Below are 20656 nucleotides of genomic sequence, written 5' to 3' on the forward strand. Positions count from 1 at the left end.
CACCCACACTGACCTAGTCACTTCCCTGGATTTATCACTGAGTAGGGGCACGGAGCTGAGGTTACTTGCCTAAAGTCACACACATGGAGAACAGTGAAGCTAGAACCTCAGCCTCTAGCTAGACCCACAAGACCCACACCCGTATCCCTGCAGGGCACTGCCCCCTCCCTGTGAACTGCCTGCCAGGGCCAAACCTCCCTCACAAATGCGTTGCCTGGGGCTCCGATTGGTCTGGCACAGAAGTCTTAACTAACTCAAGGGCTGAAAATGCCAAACACACTCGAGTGTGATCTTTGAGTTAAAAACAAGTTTGGAGAAAGTTGGACCAAGTGAGTGGAGTGCTTTGCACAGGAACTGTTTCTGTCAGCCAAGTGGCTATATGTGCTGTCTCGCCAAGCACAAGAGCAAATACTGCAATGTTTTCCTCATATATTTTTGAGATGTGTGGCAAAATTCTGGAAAAATGAATGGTAAATTAAACCTTCCTTGTTTTAGGATTAACAACTGAAAAATAAGGATTTTTACTGGTCACAATGTTAGCATTTTATAAATATATATTTTTTTCTGATGTATAACAAAGAAATGTGCATTCAGGCTGATGCACTAACAGCTAATTGTTCCAAAGGCTGACCTTTAATATAAAACATTGTGCTGGCATGAGATGTAGAAGAGGTAAAATGAACAATTTTATGACTTAATATGAAATCGAATCTCTTCTTGCCTAATTATTAAGTTTAGAAGAGAGAGGGGAAAAGCCCTACTATTTAAGATAGTGCTACTCTGTCACAATATTCCTTTAGCATTGCAACAGATAAAGGAGGCTTTTTATCATTTATCAGAGGAAAAGGTTTGCAGTTAGACCCTTGGTACTATCTCATAAACATCCTACAGAGCCAGCAAGCTTTCTCAAAGCTGCTCTGTGCTATTGACAGAAAACACACTGATGCTGACTTTCTCATATATTGAGTGGGTAGAGATTTCTAAAACACGAAGTCATTAGTGGTCAACTAACTCATTTCCTTGGTAGAACACATGATAAGTCAGTCATTGATTCAAAGGCATCAATTCACAGGCTTGTAATCAGCCCCCTCTGTTTGAGTCACTTAAAAATTCTGCTGTCTGAATAATAAAAGTAAGTTGTGATAGTCAACAGATTTTCAATGAACACTTAATGTACCATGCCAAGAATTATGCAGGCAAGAAAGAAATTCATGATGCAACACTGATGGCTTCTTTTGTGTATTTGTTCAAATTTAAAAAGTGCATAGATACATAAAAACATGCATGTCTATAAGGGGTTAAACTGAAAAACACTCACCAAGAGGTTATGATGGTTATGGTGGGGTTCCAGGTAATTTTAGTGTTTTTCTCAAGGCTGACTGCACTTTATAAATCATGTTAAATGAACATGTATTGCTTTAAGCATTTTTTTAAAAGAAGGTATGTAAGACACAGTTCCCAACCTCGAGGAGTTTCTGGTGTTTCAGGGATAAATGATCTTTATGGGGAAAAGTGAGTCTGTCTGGGTTGATGATGGACTGGCTGCTACTAATCACTGACATAATTTTTTTTTCCTTTTCTTACCCAGCTTATTTAAACCTGCGTTTCCTATGTAAATAATTAATAAGTTGAGCCCACGTTCTATGAACATTCCAATAAATAATTTGTTCAACTACATTCAGTGGAAGTTAGCCCTTTAAAGGCTCATCAATAAACCAATCCTTCCTTTAAAACCGTTTCTATGGTAAAAAGCATTTGCATGTCCAGTAAGCAACTTTGCAGTTGAATTTTTGGAACATGACTCAGAAATATGAGAAGAATTTATACACTTGCCTTAATGTATGATAGCAGTAACTAATGTTAACTGTATACTTACTGCCTTCGTTATTTGATTTTACCCTGTAACAGCCTCATGTGGGAGATCTTATTGTTCCCTTTTTAGAGGTAAGGAAATCAAGGTACAGAGATCACAACGCTTGTGTATGGTTACCAAGCCCAGGCAGAAAAAAGTTTTAAGCCAGGCCTGTGTCCAGATCCACACCCTGTACCCAACTCTCTAGTCTATCACTTGCCAGTTTCCATGTGCCATGAATCTTGCACATAAAAGTGATTCAAGTATTTTGATGATGATAAGCCCAGATCAAGTGAGCCCATTTCAATTGTTTCGATCAAATAAAAACTTGCAGCTGAGTTCAACTACTTCTGTCCAATTACATTAAAGTAGCTCTACACAGGAGTCTAGAAGTCAGCAAGTATTTTTTCTATGAAGGGCCAGATAGTAATTATTTTAGGCTTTACAGGTCATATGGTCTGTGGCAACTACTCACCTCTGCCTTTTTTAGCATGAAGGTGGCCGTAGACGATAAAACTAAGCAAATGAGCATGGTTATGCTCCAGTAAAAACCATTATGATAAGACAGGCAGTGGGTAGGGTTTTGTCTGCACACCCCTAATCAAGAGGCTATTATAACATAGCTAACAAATCCACATACAACTGTTAACACCTAAAAGCGGGGGTGCTTAGAGACTTAACTACCCAGATATTTGGTATAATTTCCTATGGTAAATAAAAAAAACAGCATAGTCTTGGACAGAACCACCAAGGGCTTTAAAATAATGTTGTGATTAGTGCTGATGGATAAACATCTGGTGAGCTGAACTCCCCCATCATCAATGATGGGATAGACAGTCCCTGCAAAAGTATTGTTGCAATAGGTATGAGTGCTTTTAACTAATAGTCAAATGAGTGGTATAAATAACAAGCAGCAGCTTCTCATGTGAAAACTATACCTCCCCAAGCTTTGGGGGTTAAAATCTAAAATACATTTATTAGAAAGTCTACATTTTATGATAATTTATAATTATCAAAATCTGAAATAAAATGTATTTACTTTAAATAAATAAAATATATGACCACCTTTAACGGTCACACCATAAAGTGAACCTTTGTGATACTATTATACAGATTTTCACTGATCTTTGCATGTCTATGACTGACTCTACAATAATTCCACTGAAAGATCTTTATGCAGTTGTACCAGACAAAACTGAATCCTGTGGGAACTTAAGCAAATATCGCAGTTCTCTGTTTATAATGAAGTCAACACACATTTGAATCAAATTTCCATTCTGAATTTTTTAAAGCCCCATAAAAACTTGCATCTGGCAAGCTAAAATTGACACATAAAGAACAACTCAAGAATGTCAGGCATTTTCAATAGTTGATCACCACCTCTCCTGTTTCCTTCAGTAAACATAAGGATGCAGAAAAACTGGCCAAGTTGTGTGTTACGTGCACGAGGCAATTTCCCTTAACCCTTGGAAGTCTGGTCTTCACTGTCGCTGCTTTGCAATTAGCAAGTACTATTAACACAACTCTGCGGACAAGGACTTTCCATAGGAGCAGCAGGGTTTTAGGTGCCATGCGCCTGGCCAAGCACGTCAAAGGTTCAGTGAGAGGGATTGAAATAGATGAATACTGGCTGCATCTTGACTTTGTGAAATGTCAGAAAAGTAATTTAGCCTCCTGTCTGCCCTTCCCACAGCCTGAATCAAGAGACAGAAAAGTATAAAACCATGTTCTGAAATGGTGGAAATGACAGGAGCACATAGGGTCGGCTCAGAATTTCAGACAGTTATTCTTGCCCTAGGAATAAAGCCATGTTTTTACCATGGACATTGTCATCTCACTTAGAAATGTCCAAAGATACCAATAAAGGATACAAAAATGAAGTCGTCCATGTATCTCTTCTTTAGATTCTCCACGATGGCATTCTCTGTGATCTTGGAGAGCAGGACCATGTCATCTACGCCGCTGTGTTTGACATTGTGGCTCTGCCAGTGGTACCGGTAGGCACCTTTGCTACCCTGTGAATGTAAAACACACAATTTTTAGGACGGTTTATTTTCTCCTGGAATTAAAAAAAAAATGCCACAAAGTTTCCAAATATTCCTCATATCAAATGCAGCAGAATGTACAAAGATTTTGCTATCAATAGATCTGGATTCAAATTTCAGCTTTGCCTCCTACAGACTAGAAGAAGTGGGAAAACTTAACTCAGCTCTCCGTGTCACTTAAGCTTCTCTTTTCTCATTTGTAAAACGGGAGAAGACCCACTTCACAAAACTGCTGTAAGGATTAAACAAAATAACATATGTGAAGCACTGAACAGTATCTGGAGGACAGCACAAAAAGGGATCAATGGCTCTGATAATCCCTCTGACCTAACTGTTTTGTTAAAAACTTAGCAGTAAAATAAGCAATGAAATAGAAACTTTCTAGACTTATTTTGCAAATTAAATGACCAAACTCAAAAGTGGAAAGAATATGTTTCACACAGTGGCTAGGTTACACTGTCAACATGTCAAGACATCTAAATTATACTCCCTCCATAAAACTTACCACCGTCAAAGTAATATTGGCTTTCCACATTCAAAAGATAAGCTATCTTTTGATGACTGACCACTGCTGCATTAATGAGGAAATGGACAGGAAAGCCTAAGCATGATCACAGAACATGATGCTATGGACAGGAGCTCATCTGGCCTCACAGCCTCCTGGGGAGATGTAACTATAGCCCTTGTCTGCTTATTGAATTTACAACCTAACACCAGGGGTGGCCTCTGGACACCCCGCAGCCTATAAGGCTTCCTTTCATTTGGCATGTCTGCAGTGCGGTCCCCTGTGTGTTCAATTATGTGCCAAGTCCTGGGGTTGGAGCAGATAGGAACACCACGGCAGGATTGCACTTGGGGAGCCCACCACCCATCGAAGGAAACCTGGACGTTGACAGAAGCATTTCATGCATCAGCAATGGTCAGTATGTAAACACATGTAAAATGGTGTTCCAGGAGCAGGGAGAGACTTTGTCCTCCGAGAGACAGAAATACCTCCCAGAGAAGTGGATCTGAATGAGTTTGCCAGAGAAGACTAGACAAGGAAGGATATTCATTATAATCTACACTCACCAGGGCAAGGCTAGTACATACAAAATAACGGCAAATAATACATGATAAGATATTGGAAGACTGTCCCTTCCCTTCCAACCCTTCGTGCATCCTACTGGATGTGTCAAATGCTGGACAAGTGTGCGAGGCACTGAACTGAACTGAGCAAGATTTGGCTCTTGCCCTCTTCTTGGGAGTTCCCTTTTCAGGGGAGCTTGGATAAAGGAGAGAAAAATTCTGAATAAGGGTACCTAGAAAGGCCACCTACTCAGACGTCAAAACGAGGATGAGAAAATATCCTAGGAGGTTCTCTGAGAGGAGAGGTAGAAGGAAACAAGATAAACACCAAATCGATTTTCAGTTTTTAAAACTGTTTATTGTTTTCTCTGCAGGAGACACAGGTACTTTAATAAGAGCGATTCTAAGAAGCTCTGGGAAAAGCAACTTCAAAAACACGAGCCAGGAAGGGGCTACCGCAGAAGCATAGCAGTGCCGAGGGCTCAAGCCCAGAAAGGGGTTCTGGGAGGCTGGCCACCCTTGCTGCCTCCCAGAGGGAAACTGTGTGATATATTTGGCCTTCTCAGAACCACATGCAGCATCAGTTCCACAAAATAACTGAGACTTCACCACTCCTTCTTCCTCTGTGGCAAAGCAGAGAGAAAAAGCACTGGCCCAGCATGACTCACCGGAGCTCAATCAAATGTCTACCGTCTCCCTCTAACCAGATGAAGATTGCTGGAGGCTCCTCCCTCCTCCGCCTTCCCTCCTTGTCCAGCTTGATTATTCTTTCTGGGAGCCCACAAAAATTACTCTGCATAGAAAACTAGGGCCCCAGGAGGTACATTTATCTGCTTGTTTTTAACCCCAATAAATATCCACCTACTTCAAAGAGACCAAAAACGTTATTTTCTCTTTGAAAAAAATGTAAGCAGAGTTGAACAGAACAGAATGGCTGTTAATAAGCTGCTATTTAGCTTCTGCGGATGACAGGAAATGGAGCGGCTGGCTCTGTGGCATAGCGCGCATGTTTGCACTGATCCACAGAAACTGTCTGCTCAAGGGGCCCCAGGTTGGTCTTGGTGTCCAATCCAACTGTCTTTTCTGTCTCACTGGAGAGTGATGCATTCTGCCTGTCCGCTCCTTCTTCTAATGGCAGTTGTTCCCCAGTAAAAACAGGGCTTCTTGTGACATTCACTGATTCTCTGGTCTCAATATCCCTGGACCCTGAGGAGTCCCTTCCAGACCTCTGTCCACAAAAGGATAAGGAACCGACAGCGAGATGAGCCGTTACTCTCGGCCCGAAAACGAGCCGCTGGAAGCAGAGGCTGAAAGGTGCAGCCGACGGCAAACGAGCGCCCTGCAACTGCAAGGACGTGAACTGCATCCCTGGGGCAGGTAACCGGGAGCCCCCCTCCTCTCCCGCCCACCAGGACCGGCTGCGCGCGGGCGGGGGTCAGAGGCGGTGGGTGACGACGGGGGCTTCGCATCCGCGTGAGGGGGACCGTTTTCCTCAGACGGCGGGGGCCCGGCTGGCCAGGCCGTCGCCTCCGCAGGCGTCAGCTTCCTTCTCTCCTGCGGGCTTCTTCGTGGGTGGGTAACTCCTTTTTGGTTCCTCACTCAAAACGGTCACAGTTTAGACAGGCAGGGGGACTCGGCACGTTCATACCCGACGGTTCTTAGGGGTGAGGCGCTGCTGCAAAGGAGGGTTTCACTACCGAGGGGCCGGCCAGGAAATGGGGACGGGAACGGGAACGCCCGCGCCGGTAAGGAGGGCTCACTCTCGGCCCGACGGTTACTGCAAGTTATGCGGGAGACATTTTCCCTTAAGTAAGGATTGAGGGCAGACGCTCCGGGGTCCATGCTTAATTTCTAATGACACATGAGTTTATTAAAAAGCAACGATTCACACACAAACTCTAGAAAGTGGGGTACGCCCTGTCCACGTAACGGCCTGTTTGTTTAGGAGGTGGCACCGAGACCCAGGAGTTCCTCGGGGGTTGGAAGAGTGCCGCTCACGATTCTCTGATTTTAAAGGCGGCGCGTCCCTAACTGGTGTGAGGGCAGGATGGGAACTGCTCCCTCCTGAAAGCCCGTCTTCACTCCCGCGGGGGGAGCCCCCCAACAGCCCCTGCCTGCCAGCCGAGCATCGGCACACACCTTCCTAATGTCTCAAGGGGCATTTTTCTTCTTTGGTTCATCCAGGGGAGAGGAGGAGACCAGTACTGGGTGACTACAGCTTCAGTGCCCCTCAGACACCCCAGAAGGGTGGCCATTTAATGTGCTGTGTACATACAATATGCCCAGTGTTGGGCGGGGCCTGACTGGGACGGGTGATCATAAATATTCTTACACTTTTCTAGAAGAGTACACTGAACAGTGTATTTAGAGAACACTGTGGAAATAGGTATCAAAAGTTTAGCTACCCAGACCAGTATACAAATTTTAAAAACATATAAAATAAATATGAAAATAAAAATAAAATTCACACCCTCGTTGACCTAGCAATCGTATTTCTAGAATTTATTCAAGGTATACCAAGTACGGCATACCGCAAGGTTGTTCACTGTAGCAAAGTTCGTGCTGGGAAAAACTGGACCCATGGTTCAAGGACTGGTCCAAATACAGCACAGCCGGCCAAGGAGCGCTATGCAGTCACAAAAGGCAACTGGTTGTGCAGACATGGAAATGTCTTCAAGATACAGTTTCATGAAAAGGGCAATCACTCTGTGGATGGAGTGTAGAATGACTGCATTTGTCTGAATTTTTTAAAAGATGTGTTACAACTATTTTCTTGAAAGATACACTGGGCTCTATTGCAGAGAAGGCTGGGGCTTTGGGAGAAGGGTGACTTTTACTTTCCATTTTAAACTTCCCTGCACAGTTTACATTTTTTAAAAACCATATGCATGTGTCAGTAAAACTTAAAAATAAATGGAAATGTTGGAAATGATGCCAGTACAATCGAGCATTTTCCATGTGCCAAAGCCGAGACAATCATAGGTTCCCTGCTGTGTCTAGGTTTGAAAAGTAGATTGGGAAATGTGGACAAAAAGATATTATCATGTCTGGGATGTTTAGCTGATCCATGAGCACAATAAGACAGCAGATCTTATTTCCAGAAAACCTGGGACTAGAATGCCCCTGGATGTTATAAGCGTATCACCCTGAAAGGCTGATTAACCATATTCTTATTGTGAACGATGGACATTGGGTAAACTGAGCTTGGTTTTTGATGGGACTTTTCTGTTCCAGTGGAGAGGAACAGGACTAACTAACAGGAGAGGAACAGAACTGTCTGTTGGGCGTTAATCCTCTAACTGACAGTCTGGGAAGTCTACCTTTTGTAGTTCTGCTATTTGACTGGAATGAAACACTTATTTCCAGCATATGATGGAAAAATCGACCGTAAATATTTGTCTTTTACGAGACAGGCACAGTAAACCAGCATTGGACTTGCAATGCATTTCAACTTCCTGGAACTCAGACCCTCCACTATTTTGGTGGTGTGAAGATGTTTGAAGCAGGCATTCCTACAAGGAAGGAATGTTTCTGGAGGAGTAGGGGGTGGGGCAGTCAGTAGCCATGCCCATTCCCCACGGTCCTTGGGGTAACGAACTAACTCATCACTCACACTGAACCCGTAAGTATGTCCTGACACTTAACATACCTCATTTAATTCTCACACCACCTCCAAGACATGACTACTACAATCCCTTTGTCACTATTTTGCAGATGTGTAAAGTGAGGTCTGAGATTATAACCAAGTCATAACCAAGTTGCCTCTGCCGGGAGGGGCTGGGGCTGGGGCAGTACACTGTGGGGTTGCACACAAGGTGCAGGGGTGGGGCTCAATGAATACAGAGGATGTGCTCCTTAGCTCCAATCATGTAAATATATGTGACCTGACTAGAAGTTCAGTATTTGTGTAACAGTTCCACATCCATGATCTCAGTTAATCCCCATGCAAAGGGCCAGCGCTGAGACTTGTCATTAGGATTTCTGACTTCCTCTTTGCTCTTTCTGCTACACCACAACTCACTTCCAATACTATCATTAAGGCAGGTGTAGACGCTGGCTCCGGGATCACTACGTCCAGTGGTTTCTTAGTCAGGGTTGGCCAGAGTCACCCTTCCTGGAAGCAACTACAGCAAACATAATTTATCATCCAAACTTAGACACTCTGAGTGCAGAAGGGAGTGTTGTTAATAATAAAGCTGGAACAAGAGGCATCAACTGAGACTGTCTCAGGCCACATGACTGTACCTGTGACCAACTCGATTTCAGATAAGTCACGGGCAGCTCTCTAAGTCCAGCCCTCCCAGCCAAAACTGTGTGTTACTTAACCTCAGGGTCTGGAAACATCACTCAGCTCTGGGAGCCACTCCAGCCTCTCAATTCCTGCTCAGCAGGAGGTTCCTGACATTACACTGCCCCCAGGGGCCACTGTGAAGATCCAGTAAGACAGTCACACCAACCCCCAATCCCTCTAGGGGTCGAGTTGGTTTTATACAATGACATGATCATGTGCAAAGTTTGGATGGTGCACACCAAACGGCAACAGTGGTTAGACTAAGGGGTGGGTGGGAAGGGATTATTTGTAAAAACGAGTCACAAGATAGTACCGCACCCAAAGTTTGTTTTAGTTGCATGTGAAATATTATTAATGTACAATGATATCTCTGCATAGAAATGTGGTTGATAAAATGCTGTTTATCTCTAAGAGCATTATCTGTATGGTTTTATTTTTCTACTGAGCATATATTTAGATGTGCACACACATATAGCTGTTTTCAGTGAGAAAAACTCGATCAAACAAGGTAAGAGATGTGACAGTACTCTGTAAAGTGAAATGAAATATGTAACAATGGGCCCCCAACAGGAAAAGCAGTGTCACTCCCCAAAGGATCACTTTCTATATCAAGGAATGGTTCAAATCTAAGACGCTAAAAACAGACATTTAACATATTCCATCAATTCTAAGATGCATTTCTTTTTCATATTCTAACATTCTGAAATTAGGATGAGTTTTATAATCAGTGTTGTGTCACAGCTTCACAGGCTGCAGTTTTACTTTAAAGTATTTAGGGGGAAATAAAACAATGATGTTTCTCTTTAACAACCAGTACCATCTTAGGCTTGATGAATTATGGCATATAACAGCAGCAGTCAGGCACTGCTCTATGCATTTTACAAATATTGTCACTGTTTAATAGCATGGAAGATACAAACTATTATAAATATTTTGACTATTCGGGATGCACTGTACCACATATTAATGTCACTTCGGGAACTGCTTTATTGGTGAGGTTGATGACTGGCCAGTCTCAGATGCTCTTCTATGAACATTTTTGTAGCTGTTGCTCCCCACCCCCATTGCAAATACGATGAGGGTGAGTGCCCTGGCTGACAAGCTGCTCGCAGAGGGAGGGAATTTCCTCTTCAATTTGTAAAGGCACTTTTGGGTTTGTACCCCTTTTAACCTAAAAGATCCTTCAGCTTTAAGACCATCCGATGCAGGAAGGCACCTCACCCTCACCACCTCTATCCACCCTCCCCCGTTTCCCCACCCCACACCTCCCCTACTGGTGCGGTGTGTCCATGGCCCCCCTCCCCCCGGGGATTACAGCGTGTTCTGACCTTTATTCACATACACAGTGTTCCAGGGGTTCCTAAACCCCAGTCCTTTTCAGCTACTTCTACAACTTCTGTATCCAAGCTCCACCACTTCTAATGCTTCAGGTTTTTCTATAAACTGTACTTTTTAATCTGACTAAATCCTAAACAATCATCTCCATAGAACTGCGCGTTTGATGTGTCAGTTTTACTTCTTTGATATGTGTTAAAATAATGACACGTGATTTAAAATACCCACTGCGGGGTTGTACATACTGATCTTCCCATTCACCTCGGTGCCATATTCCTGCCTGCATGGGGACCTGCTGCCATTCTCTCTTGGGCCTGTTCCTGCCAATTTCAAGTCCAGCCATCGAGAATTTAAACGACTTCTATTCTATTTCCCAGACGTATTTTTTTCTGCTGTGGAAAATATCACATGGTCAAAACAGATCCCCCTTTAGATAGGAGGTGAGAGTCTAGACTTCCGTTTTACAAGTAGAAACTACTCTGTGTTCATGTTCCAAATCCCCCACACTTTCCATCTGGGGGTCCCAAGACACCTCCTCAGGAAGCCCTCCCAGGCACACATGAGACATTTTTCCATTCCCCGGGGTGAGGGCTTATCTTGAGGCTGAAGAGGAAATTTTCCCTTGGGCACCTGCAATTTATTCCTTCTTTCTAGAGAAGCACTTCTTACAAGTATCATCCACACTGTTCTCTCTTCTTCCCACTCAATCCCTGGGAAATCTAGAATGGAAGCTCTCTCCCCTTTGGGAGAATATTATTCTTCTCAAATAACACTGAATTCTCATCGCATCAGCACTGTCCTAGCCATTTTCTACAGGATAATTTATTTAATCCTCACAACCTTACCAGGCAGGCTGAAGCACAGAGAAGTAAAGTAACTTGCCCAGCTCCACAACTGGGCTTCCAACGCAGGCAGTCCATCTCTCCAATCTTCCTGTTTCACCACTGTATACCTACTACTGCTCATAATAAAGTTTAAGTGGCTGTTGGAAACAGCAATAATCCTAAAGTTAATAGCAATTGTTTTATTGCATGGTTATTACCTGTCATGTATCAACTTATTTTATTTGCACACTACCAAGAAACAGATACTTTTATTATTGCTCTGTAGGGTTTCTTGTGCACCTAGGAGCCCACAGAGTAAGCAGTCTGGCTCTACGTGGCCTTGCACAAGTCAGAGAAAGCTCAGTGCCATGAAACTGGCCTTGGGAGCACATCTGTTTCCTGCGATGACCCCAGCATGCATGCAGGACAGTGCCTGGCACATGATCATGCTAAGTACCAGTCAGACAAAGGAATTCCAGGCTGCCTGGGCTCACTCGGAACTAGGTGTATCACACTGTGGCAGCTATCAGAGGGGAAAACGAGGACCCAGGGCCCAGAGTCGGCCCCAAGGAAGAAAGGGGTTTCTAAAGCTTTCCTACTGCTTCCAGCCCAGGAGATCAAAGGGAAGAGATGCTGCCTCTGAAGACAATTCTTCCCGGAATTGTGAACTGCCGTCCAGGTAAGGAAAACAGGCTAACCTCAACAACAGGATGAGAGCATTTCAAGCTGCAGAATAAAATGAATCAAATAGTTAAAATCCTTTTCTAGGACAAATGCCCATTTACTTCTGCCTCTGTTTATATTTTAATTAAACAAATGATGAAGAGTTACCACTGATGTCAGCCTCTTTTCAGCTGTGGCTCTGCTAGCTTGACAACATTGTCACACATTTATCATTCCCTTCAGGGACCTCCCTGTCATCACTTCTGACTTCAAGTACAAAGGTCAGGGAATGTAATTCCTTTTGCTAATCCAACAGATGTCTGGAAACAATGGACGTGGTTGTTCTACCTCTGCAAACTAGAGTAAAGTCAGTTTCATTGAATTTTGTTCCTTACAAGTAAGGCAATAGGTTAGATATAGACCTAAATGTGATACAGGTTTTGCACCTCTACTGACAGGACTTTCATTAATAGATTCATAAACCAAGAAAACAAAATCCTATGGGACTATGTGTCCTAATTATAGGTCGGAAAATTATAGTCCCTGAAGCCATGGTAGCTGTTCAGTAAATTTCTCTAATTGAACTAAGAAATCAAAGTAATGACGCAGGGACACTAGCTAGAAATACTGGTACCAATGGCTCTTGTTCATATTCTTGATGGAAATGGAAGCAAAAACAGGGAGGTAATTGAACAATTCCTTGTGATAGAAAATGAACTACTGCTCTGTACCATGGGGAAAAGAAATCCTAATTTAAATGCTGTTCTGAGGAAAAAGAAAAAATAAAGACTTATCAGCAGACAGCAGCAGTTAACATCAACCTGATTAAAAACAGTCTCCTAGGATCTGCTATTGTTCACAGCCTCTTTCTATATTGATTGCAAAATACACATTATTTATGTCATGCAAAATGGTGGCAGTATGACAACACAAGATAACCAATTCATTTTGTTTTAATAGTATTTAATTTTTCTGAAAAATGAACTGCTTGGCATAGATGGAGAAAACAAAGCAAAACAAAAAAAAAGGCTAATTAAGGTTGATGGAATTCCTTTCTTAGCTACAGATTTTTTTTGAAGCCAGTGTGGAAACACCAGTAGGGTATAGACAGAGTAGGACTTTAAGTGGGGGTGTAACAGGTAAGGGGCTGCTGTGTCATCTGTTACTTAGGGGCGATATTTCAGGATGGCTAAGTGGGGAGAAAGATCTGGAATGTGATCAGGGGTGTCTCAGGGGAATGGGCAGTCTTTGTCATTAGCCTTGGGGATACTGAGTTCAGGACAGAAGCCACGCTTAGGAGTGCGGGGCGTCCCCTGAGCAGTCACAAGTCTTCCATACCTTCTCTTGTTCTTGGCATAACCCATCTGGCTCCCTTGCTTGTTTGGTCTGACCCTCTCTGGAGCAACAGGTGCCATGTTCCATTAGGGGCAAAATGTGGCCACATGGCGTACAGAGAGCTTTTAGGGTAATAAATGAGACTATTGAGAGAGACCTTGGGCCACAGAGACACTAGCTGACAGAGTAGCAGAGAGGGGGGCTTCTGTGAGCCCATCTCGGGGGAAAGACAACAGAGCAGCCACTCGTCAACACTGCAGGTCAGTGTCACCAATGGTCCTGCAAGCTCTGGACGACAGCTCCTTGTGCAAAGATACACACCTGGTTCATCCTCTCACTCCCTTCCACCACCTGGTGGAGGAGGACACAGGGCCCACCTTGCCATTTCTTTTCATGACCAGCACCTTGGATTTAGGAATGGAACAAAAACGGGACTGGGCGGAAGGAATCTAGGAGGGGAGTGGGGAGAATCACATACACACTTGATAATTCAGTTAGAAGTCCTGAGGTAGACAGGAAAACGAGTTGTTCCCTGATGCTCCTGTTAGCAGATTCTCTCTTAAGAGCCACACCCGGACTGCAGACAGCCAGTACTGGTCGGCACTGGTGCCCCACATGGCCGGGGTGGGTGTCAGTGCCGGTGCGGCAAGAAAGCAGAAACTCCACACTTCTCCTGTGTTTATGTGCCCCTTGCCTAGGGGCTCTTACCACCTACCTGATGCACACCCCGTCCCCCACCCAACTCAGTCAGCAGGATATGGGGATGAATTTCCAATAAAAACAAGTCGAGAGATTGGAACAGCTTTACTGTGAGCCTGCCTAGGACCCTCATTACTGTGTTCTTCTTGGGTTGGGGGAAGCTACCAACGGGTAGAGTTTGCCTTCCTTTATCCAGCTTAAATCCTTACTAAACGATCAACTGTAAGCATATACAGATTTTTTAAAATACAGAAATTTGGAAAGAAGGTAAAGAGAGAGTTAGGGAGAGGAGAAAGGAGACATCCTCTCTCTGAAGGGAAGGGATTCTAACTGAATAAGCGTCTTAGTATCCCTCCAACTAAAAAGGCTCGTGAAGAAAAATGTTTTGAGCACATTTAGTTAAAGTGGCATTGCAAGAACTCCAATCTCTAACCCTTAGTTTCTTTTTCTGTAAAATGGGGACAAAAACAGTATGTACCATTCAGGACTTTTGAGGGTGTTGAGTAACATAATGCGTGGAGAGTTTATATGACACTGTCTGGCCGACCCTGAGAACTAAGAAAAATTGTTAATAATAGTAAGTGAACTAGGAACACTGGTAGCCAGAATAGTGAGTGCTGTGACTGGATGTCTGATGTTTCAAGAAAAAATCAGAGTACTGGCATCTCATCTGGCTGATAAGAAGGTAAGAGCAGAGGCAGGATTTAATAAAGAAAAACAGAAGGCTTGAAGTTTCGTGACACTCAAGTGGCGCATTATAGCAGATATGTGAGACATCTGAACCCGGGATTCTCTGAGAATAGGGATTGAGTTCAGCAGAATGGAAGAAAGGTAGTCGCTGTCAGAGAAGACACGTAGGGAATTTAATATATGAACTAGGTCTATAATGAGGAAATACAATAAGGCCCATTTGAATAACACATTGGTGCCTTATTGGCAAGAAATTGAAGGTATTTATGAAAACTACAAAGGAAGAGGGCTAAGGAAGGGGCAGAATGCTTCTATATTTACATTCTGAATCCCAACCCTTTATAGCTATAAGGGGCCTTGCTGATCCCTCAACCAGCCCAAAGCTCTTACTGTACAGATGAGGACTCTGAGGCCTGAAGAGGGGTGCACGTCCACGGTGCCAGCTACTTAGAGGTAGAACTGGGACTGGATGTTGGGTCTTCAGCTCCCAGTCTCTCTGCTGAGCAAACCTGTAGCAAAGGTTTTTATCAGCCACAGAGGTTCTGGGAAGAATAATCAAATGAGTCTAGGCATTTAAATATCTTGTATTTCTCAAATAATAAACATTCTCATTTGTATACCTTGACCCTCTGGCAATCAGATTGAGGGCCCTGGTGACCATCCAAATATTAAGTATTTTAAGAGCAAAATTTCTTTCTAGTTTTTGCTATTAAGATAAATAGAAACCTTAATATTTACTTTCCAGGGGGTTGGTTATCTTGCATGCAAAGGTACACAGACCCCACACTTTGGAAACCACTTTCCTAGAAGCCTACGTCTTCCATCCCAACTATAGGCCTCTGTTTAAGTGTTTAAGGGGAGGAAAAAAAGAGTCAAATCACTGGCTTAAAACATGGCAACATGGGCGGGAGCCAAGATGGCGGCGTGAGTAGAGCAGTGGAAATCTCCTCCCAAAAACACATAGAGCTATGAAAATATAACAAAGAAAAATCTTCCTAAAATAGAGACCACAGGACACAGGACAACATCCAGACCACATCCACACCTGCAAGAACCCAGCGCCTTGTGAAGGGGGTAAGATACAAGCCCCAGCCCGGCGGGACCCGAGCGCCCCTCCCCCCGGCTCCCGGCGGGTGGAGAGAAACCGGAGCAGTTTTTTTTTTTGGCGAGCGCTTTTTGGAAGCCTTAGAGGGACGGGCCCCCGTTGCTGGGGAGGCAGGGTGGCGGGACCGGTGAGGAGGTGCCTGGGAACGGCGCCGGAGGACAAAGAATATCCCGCGTTTCTCCCTGCGAGACCTGGGGGCGGGTGCCTGAGACCGGTGCCTGAGGACGGAGGAGGTCGCGCGTTTTTCCCCTTTTTTTTTTTTTCTCTTTTTGGCAAGCGCTTTTTGGAAGCCTTGAAGGGACGGGGACCCCAGTGCTAGGGAGGCACGGTGGCGGGACTGGTGAGCGGGTGGCTGGGACCGGCGCCTGAGGACAAAGAATATCCCCCGTTTTTCCCTGCGGGACCGGTGGGCGGGTGCCTGAGACCGGCACTTGAGGACAGAGGAAATCGCGCGTTTTTCCCCTTTTTTTTTTCTCTTTTCTGCGAGTGCTTTTTGGAAGCCTAAAAGGGACAGGGACCCCGGTGCTACGGAGGCAGGGCGGCGGGACTGGTGAGCGGGTGCCTGGGACTGGCACCTGAGGAAAAAGAATATCCCGCATTTTTCCCTGTGGGACCGGTGGGTGCGTGCCTGAGACCAGCACCTGAGGACGGAAGAAATCGCGCGTTTTTCCCCTTTTTTTTCTCTCTTTTTGCCAAGTGCTTTTTGGAAGCCTTGAAGGGACAGGGACCCCGGTGCTAGGGAGGCAGGGCGGCGGGACTGGTGAGCGGGTGCGTGGGACCAGTGCCTGAGGACCAAGAATATTGAGCGTTCCTTCCCTGCGGGACCGGTGGGTGGGTGCTTTTTGGAAGCCTTGAAAGGACAGGGACCCTGGTGCTAGGGAGACAGGGCAGCAGGACCAGTGCGCGGGTGCCTGGGACCGGCACCTGAGGAAAAAAAAAAAAATCGCGTGTTTTTTCTTTTTTTTTTCCTTTCTGTTCCCTCTCTCATTGTTGCTGTTGTTGTTTTGGTTTGGAGAGTGCTTTTTGGAAATCTTAAAGGGGCAGGACAGGTCACTTAGACCAGAAGCAGGGAATCTGGGGATCTCTGGGCACTCTAACCCCCTGGGCAGCAGGGAGCACAGAGGCCCCTTACGGAGATAAATAGTCTCCTGGCTGCTCCCCCTCTAACGGGGCTCCACCATTTTGGAGGAACAGCCCCAGCCAGGCCAAGCCCACAGCAACAGTGGAGATAAACCCCAAAGCAACTGGGCAGGAAGCAGAAGCCCTGTCTGCGCACAGCTGCCCAGCACAAGCCACTAGAGGTCGCTATTCTCCCAGGAAAAGGCTACAAACCAACAAGAAGGGAAGCTCTTCCAGCGGTCACTTGTACCAGCTCTGCAGACTATCTCTATCACCATGAAAAGGCAAAACTACAGGCAGACAAAGATCACAGAGACAACACCTGAGAAGGAGACAGACCTAACTAGTCCTCCTGAAAAAGAATTCAAAATAAAAATCATGAACATGCTGACAGAGATGCAGAAAAAAATGCAAGAGCAATGGGATGAGATGCAGAGAAAAATGCAAGAGCAGTGGGATGAGATGCAGAGAAAAATGCAAGAGCAGTGGGATGAAGTCTGGAAGGAGATCACAGATGTCAGGAAAGAGATCACAGAAGTGAAACAATCCCTGGAAGGATTTATAAGCAGAATGGATAAGATGCAAGAGGCCATTGAAGGAATAGAAGCCAGAGAACAGGAACGTATAGAAGCTGACATAGAGAGAGATAAAAGGATCTCCAGGAATGAAACAACACTAAGAGAAATATGTGACCAATACAAAAGGAAAAACATTCGTATTATAGGGATACCAGAAGAGGAAGAAAGAGGAAAAGGGATAGAAAGTGTCTTTGAAGAAATAATTGCTGAAAACTTCCCCAAACTGGGGGAGGAAATAATCGAACAGACCATGGAATTATACAGAACCCCCAACAGAAAGGATCCAAGGAGGACAACACCAAGACACATAATAATTAAAATGGCAAGGATCAAGGACAAGGAAAGAGTTTTAAAGGCAGCTAGAGAGAAAAAGGTCACCTATAAAGGAAAACCAATCAGGCTAACATCAGACTTCTCAACAGAAACCCTACAGGCCAGAAGAGAATGGCATGATATACTTAATGCAATGAAACAGAAGGGCCTTGAACCAAGGATACTGTATCCAGCACGACTATCATTTAAATATGATGGTGGGATCAAACAATTCCCAGACAAGCAAAAGCTGAGGGAATTTGCTTCCCACAAACCACCTCTACAGGGCATCCTACAGGGACTGCTCTAGATGGGAGCACCCCTAAAAAGAGCACAGAACAAAACACACAACATATGAAGAAGGGAGGAGGAGGAATAAGAAGGGAGAGAAGAAAAGACTCTCCAGACAGTGTATATAACAGCTCAATAAGCGAGCTAAGTTAGGCAGTAAGATACTAAAGAAGCTAACCTTGAACCTTTGGTAACCACGAATCTAAAGCCTGCAATGGCAATAAGTACATATCTTTCAATAGTCACCCTAAATGTAAATGGACTTAATGCACCAATCAAAAGACATAGAGTAATAGAATGGATAAAAAAGCAAGACCCATCTATATGCTGCTTACAAGAAACTCACCTTAAACCCAAAGATAAGCATAGACTAAAAGTCAAGGGATGGAAAAACATATTTCAGGCAAACAACAGTGAGAAGAAAGCAGGGGTTGCAGTACTAATATCAGACAAAATAGACTTCAAAACAAAGAAAGTAACAAGAGATAAAGAAGGCCACTACATAATGATAAAGGGCTTAGTCCAACAAGAGGATATAACCATTCTAAATATATATGCACCCAATACAGGAGCACCAGCATATGTGAAGCAAATACTAACAGAACTAAAGAGGGAAATAGACTGCAATGCATTCATTGTAGGAGACTTCAACACACCACTCACCCCAAAGGATAGATCCACCGGGCAGAAAATAAGTAAAGACACACAGGCACTGAACAACACACTAGAACAGATGGACCTAATAGACATCTATAGAACTTTACATCCAAAAGCAACAGGATATACATTCTTCTCAAGTGCACATGGAACATTCTCCAGAATAGACCACATACTAGCTCACAAAAAGAGCCTCAGTAAATTCCACAATATTGAAATTCTACCAACCAATTTTTCAGACCACAAAGGTATGAAAGTAGAAATAAATTCTACAAAGAAAACAAAAAGGCTCACAAACACATGGAGGCTTAACAACATGCTACTAAATAATCAATGGATCAATGAACAAATCAAAATAGAGATCAAGGAATATATAGAAACAAATGACAACAACAACACTAAGCCCCAACTTCTGTGGGATGCAGCGAAAGCAGTCTTAAGAGGAAAGTATATAGCAATCCAGGCACACTTGAAGAAGGAAGAACAATCCCAAATGAATAGTCTAACATCACAATTATTAAAACTGGAAAAAGAAGAACAAATGAGGCCTAAAGTCAGCAGAAGGAGGGACATAATAAAGATCAGAGAAGAAATAAACAAAATTGAGAAGAATAAAACAATAGCAAAAATCAACGAAACCAAGAGCTGGTTCTTTGAGAAAATAAACAAAATAGATAAGCCTCTAGCCCAACTTATTAAGAGAAAAAGAGAGTCAACACAAATCAACATAATCAGAAATGAGAATGGAAAAATCACGACAGACTCCACAGAAATACAAAGAATTATTAAAGACTACTATGAAAACCTATATGCCAACAAGCTGGAAAACCTAGAAGAAATGGACAACTTCCTAGAAAAATACAACCTCCCAAGACTGACCAAGGAAGAAACACAAAAGTTAAACAAACCAATTACAAGCAAAGAAATTGAAACAGTAATCAAAAAACTACCCAAGAACAAAACCCCGGGGCCGGACGGATTTACCTCGGAATTTTATCAGACACACAGAGAAGACATAATACCCATTCTCCTTAAAGTGTTCCACAAAATAGAAGAAGAGGGAATACTCCCAAACTCATTCTATGAAGCCAACATCACCCTAATACCAAAACCAGGCAAAGACCCCACCAAAAAAGAAAATTACAGACCAATATCCCTGATGAACGTAGATGCAAAAATACTCAATAAAATATTAGCAAACAGAATTCAACAGTATATCAAAAGGATCATACACCATGACCAAGTGGGGTTCATCCCAGGGATGCAAGGATGGTACAACATTCGAAAATCCATCAACATCATCCACCACATCAACAAAAAGAAAGACAAAAACCACATGATCATCTCCATAGATGCTGAAAAAGCATTTGACAAAATTCAACATCCATTCATGATAAAAACTCTCAGCAAAATGGGAATAGAGGGCAAGTACCTCAACATAATAAAGGCCATATATGATAAACCCACAGCCAGCATTATACTGAACAGCGAGAAGCTGAAAGCATTTCCACTGAGATCGGGAACCAGACAGGGATGCCCACTCTCCCCACTGTTATTTAACATAGTACTGGAGGTCCTAGCCACGGCAATCAGACAAAACAAAGAAATACAAGGAATCCAGATTGGTAAAGAAGAAGTTAAACTGTCACTATTTGCAGATGATATGATACTGTACATAAAAAACCCTAAAGACTCCACTCCAAAACTACTAGAACTGATATCGGAATACAGCAAAGTTGCAGGATACAAAATCAACACACAGAAATCTGTAGCTTTCCTATACACTAACAAC

General features: G+C 43.6%; 1 protein-coding gene across 3 annotated transcripts in view; it reads right to left on the minus strand.

Moving 5' to 3' along the window:
• Positions 1-20656, minus strand: part of MYO1E (myosin IE) — a 200610-nt gene that overhangs the window by 107832 nt on the left and 72122 nt on the right. For all 3 annotated transcript variants that reach the window (XM_037004271.2, XM_073211921.1, XM_073211920.1), the window contains exon 2: positions 3724-3867. In XM_037004271.2, the coding sequence (XP_036860166.1) occupies positions 3724-3867 (144 nt within the window). The remainder of the gene's footprint in view (positions 1-3723; positions 3868-20656) is intronic.

Source organism: Manis javanica, chromosome 8 (genome assembly GCF_040802235.1).
Source record: "Manis javanica isolate MJ-LG chromosome 8, MJ_LKY, whole genome shotgun sequence".
In the NCBI taxonomy this organism is placed as follows: domain Eukaryota; kingdom Metazoa; phylum Chordata; class Mammalia; order Pholidota; family Manidae; genus Manis; species Manis javanica.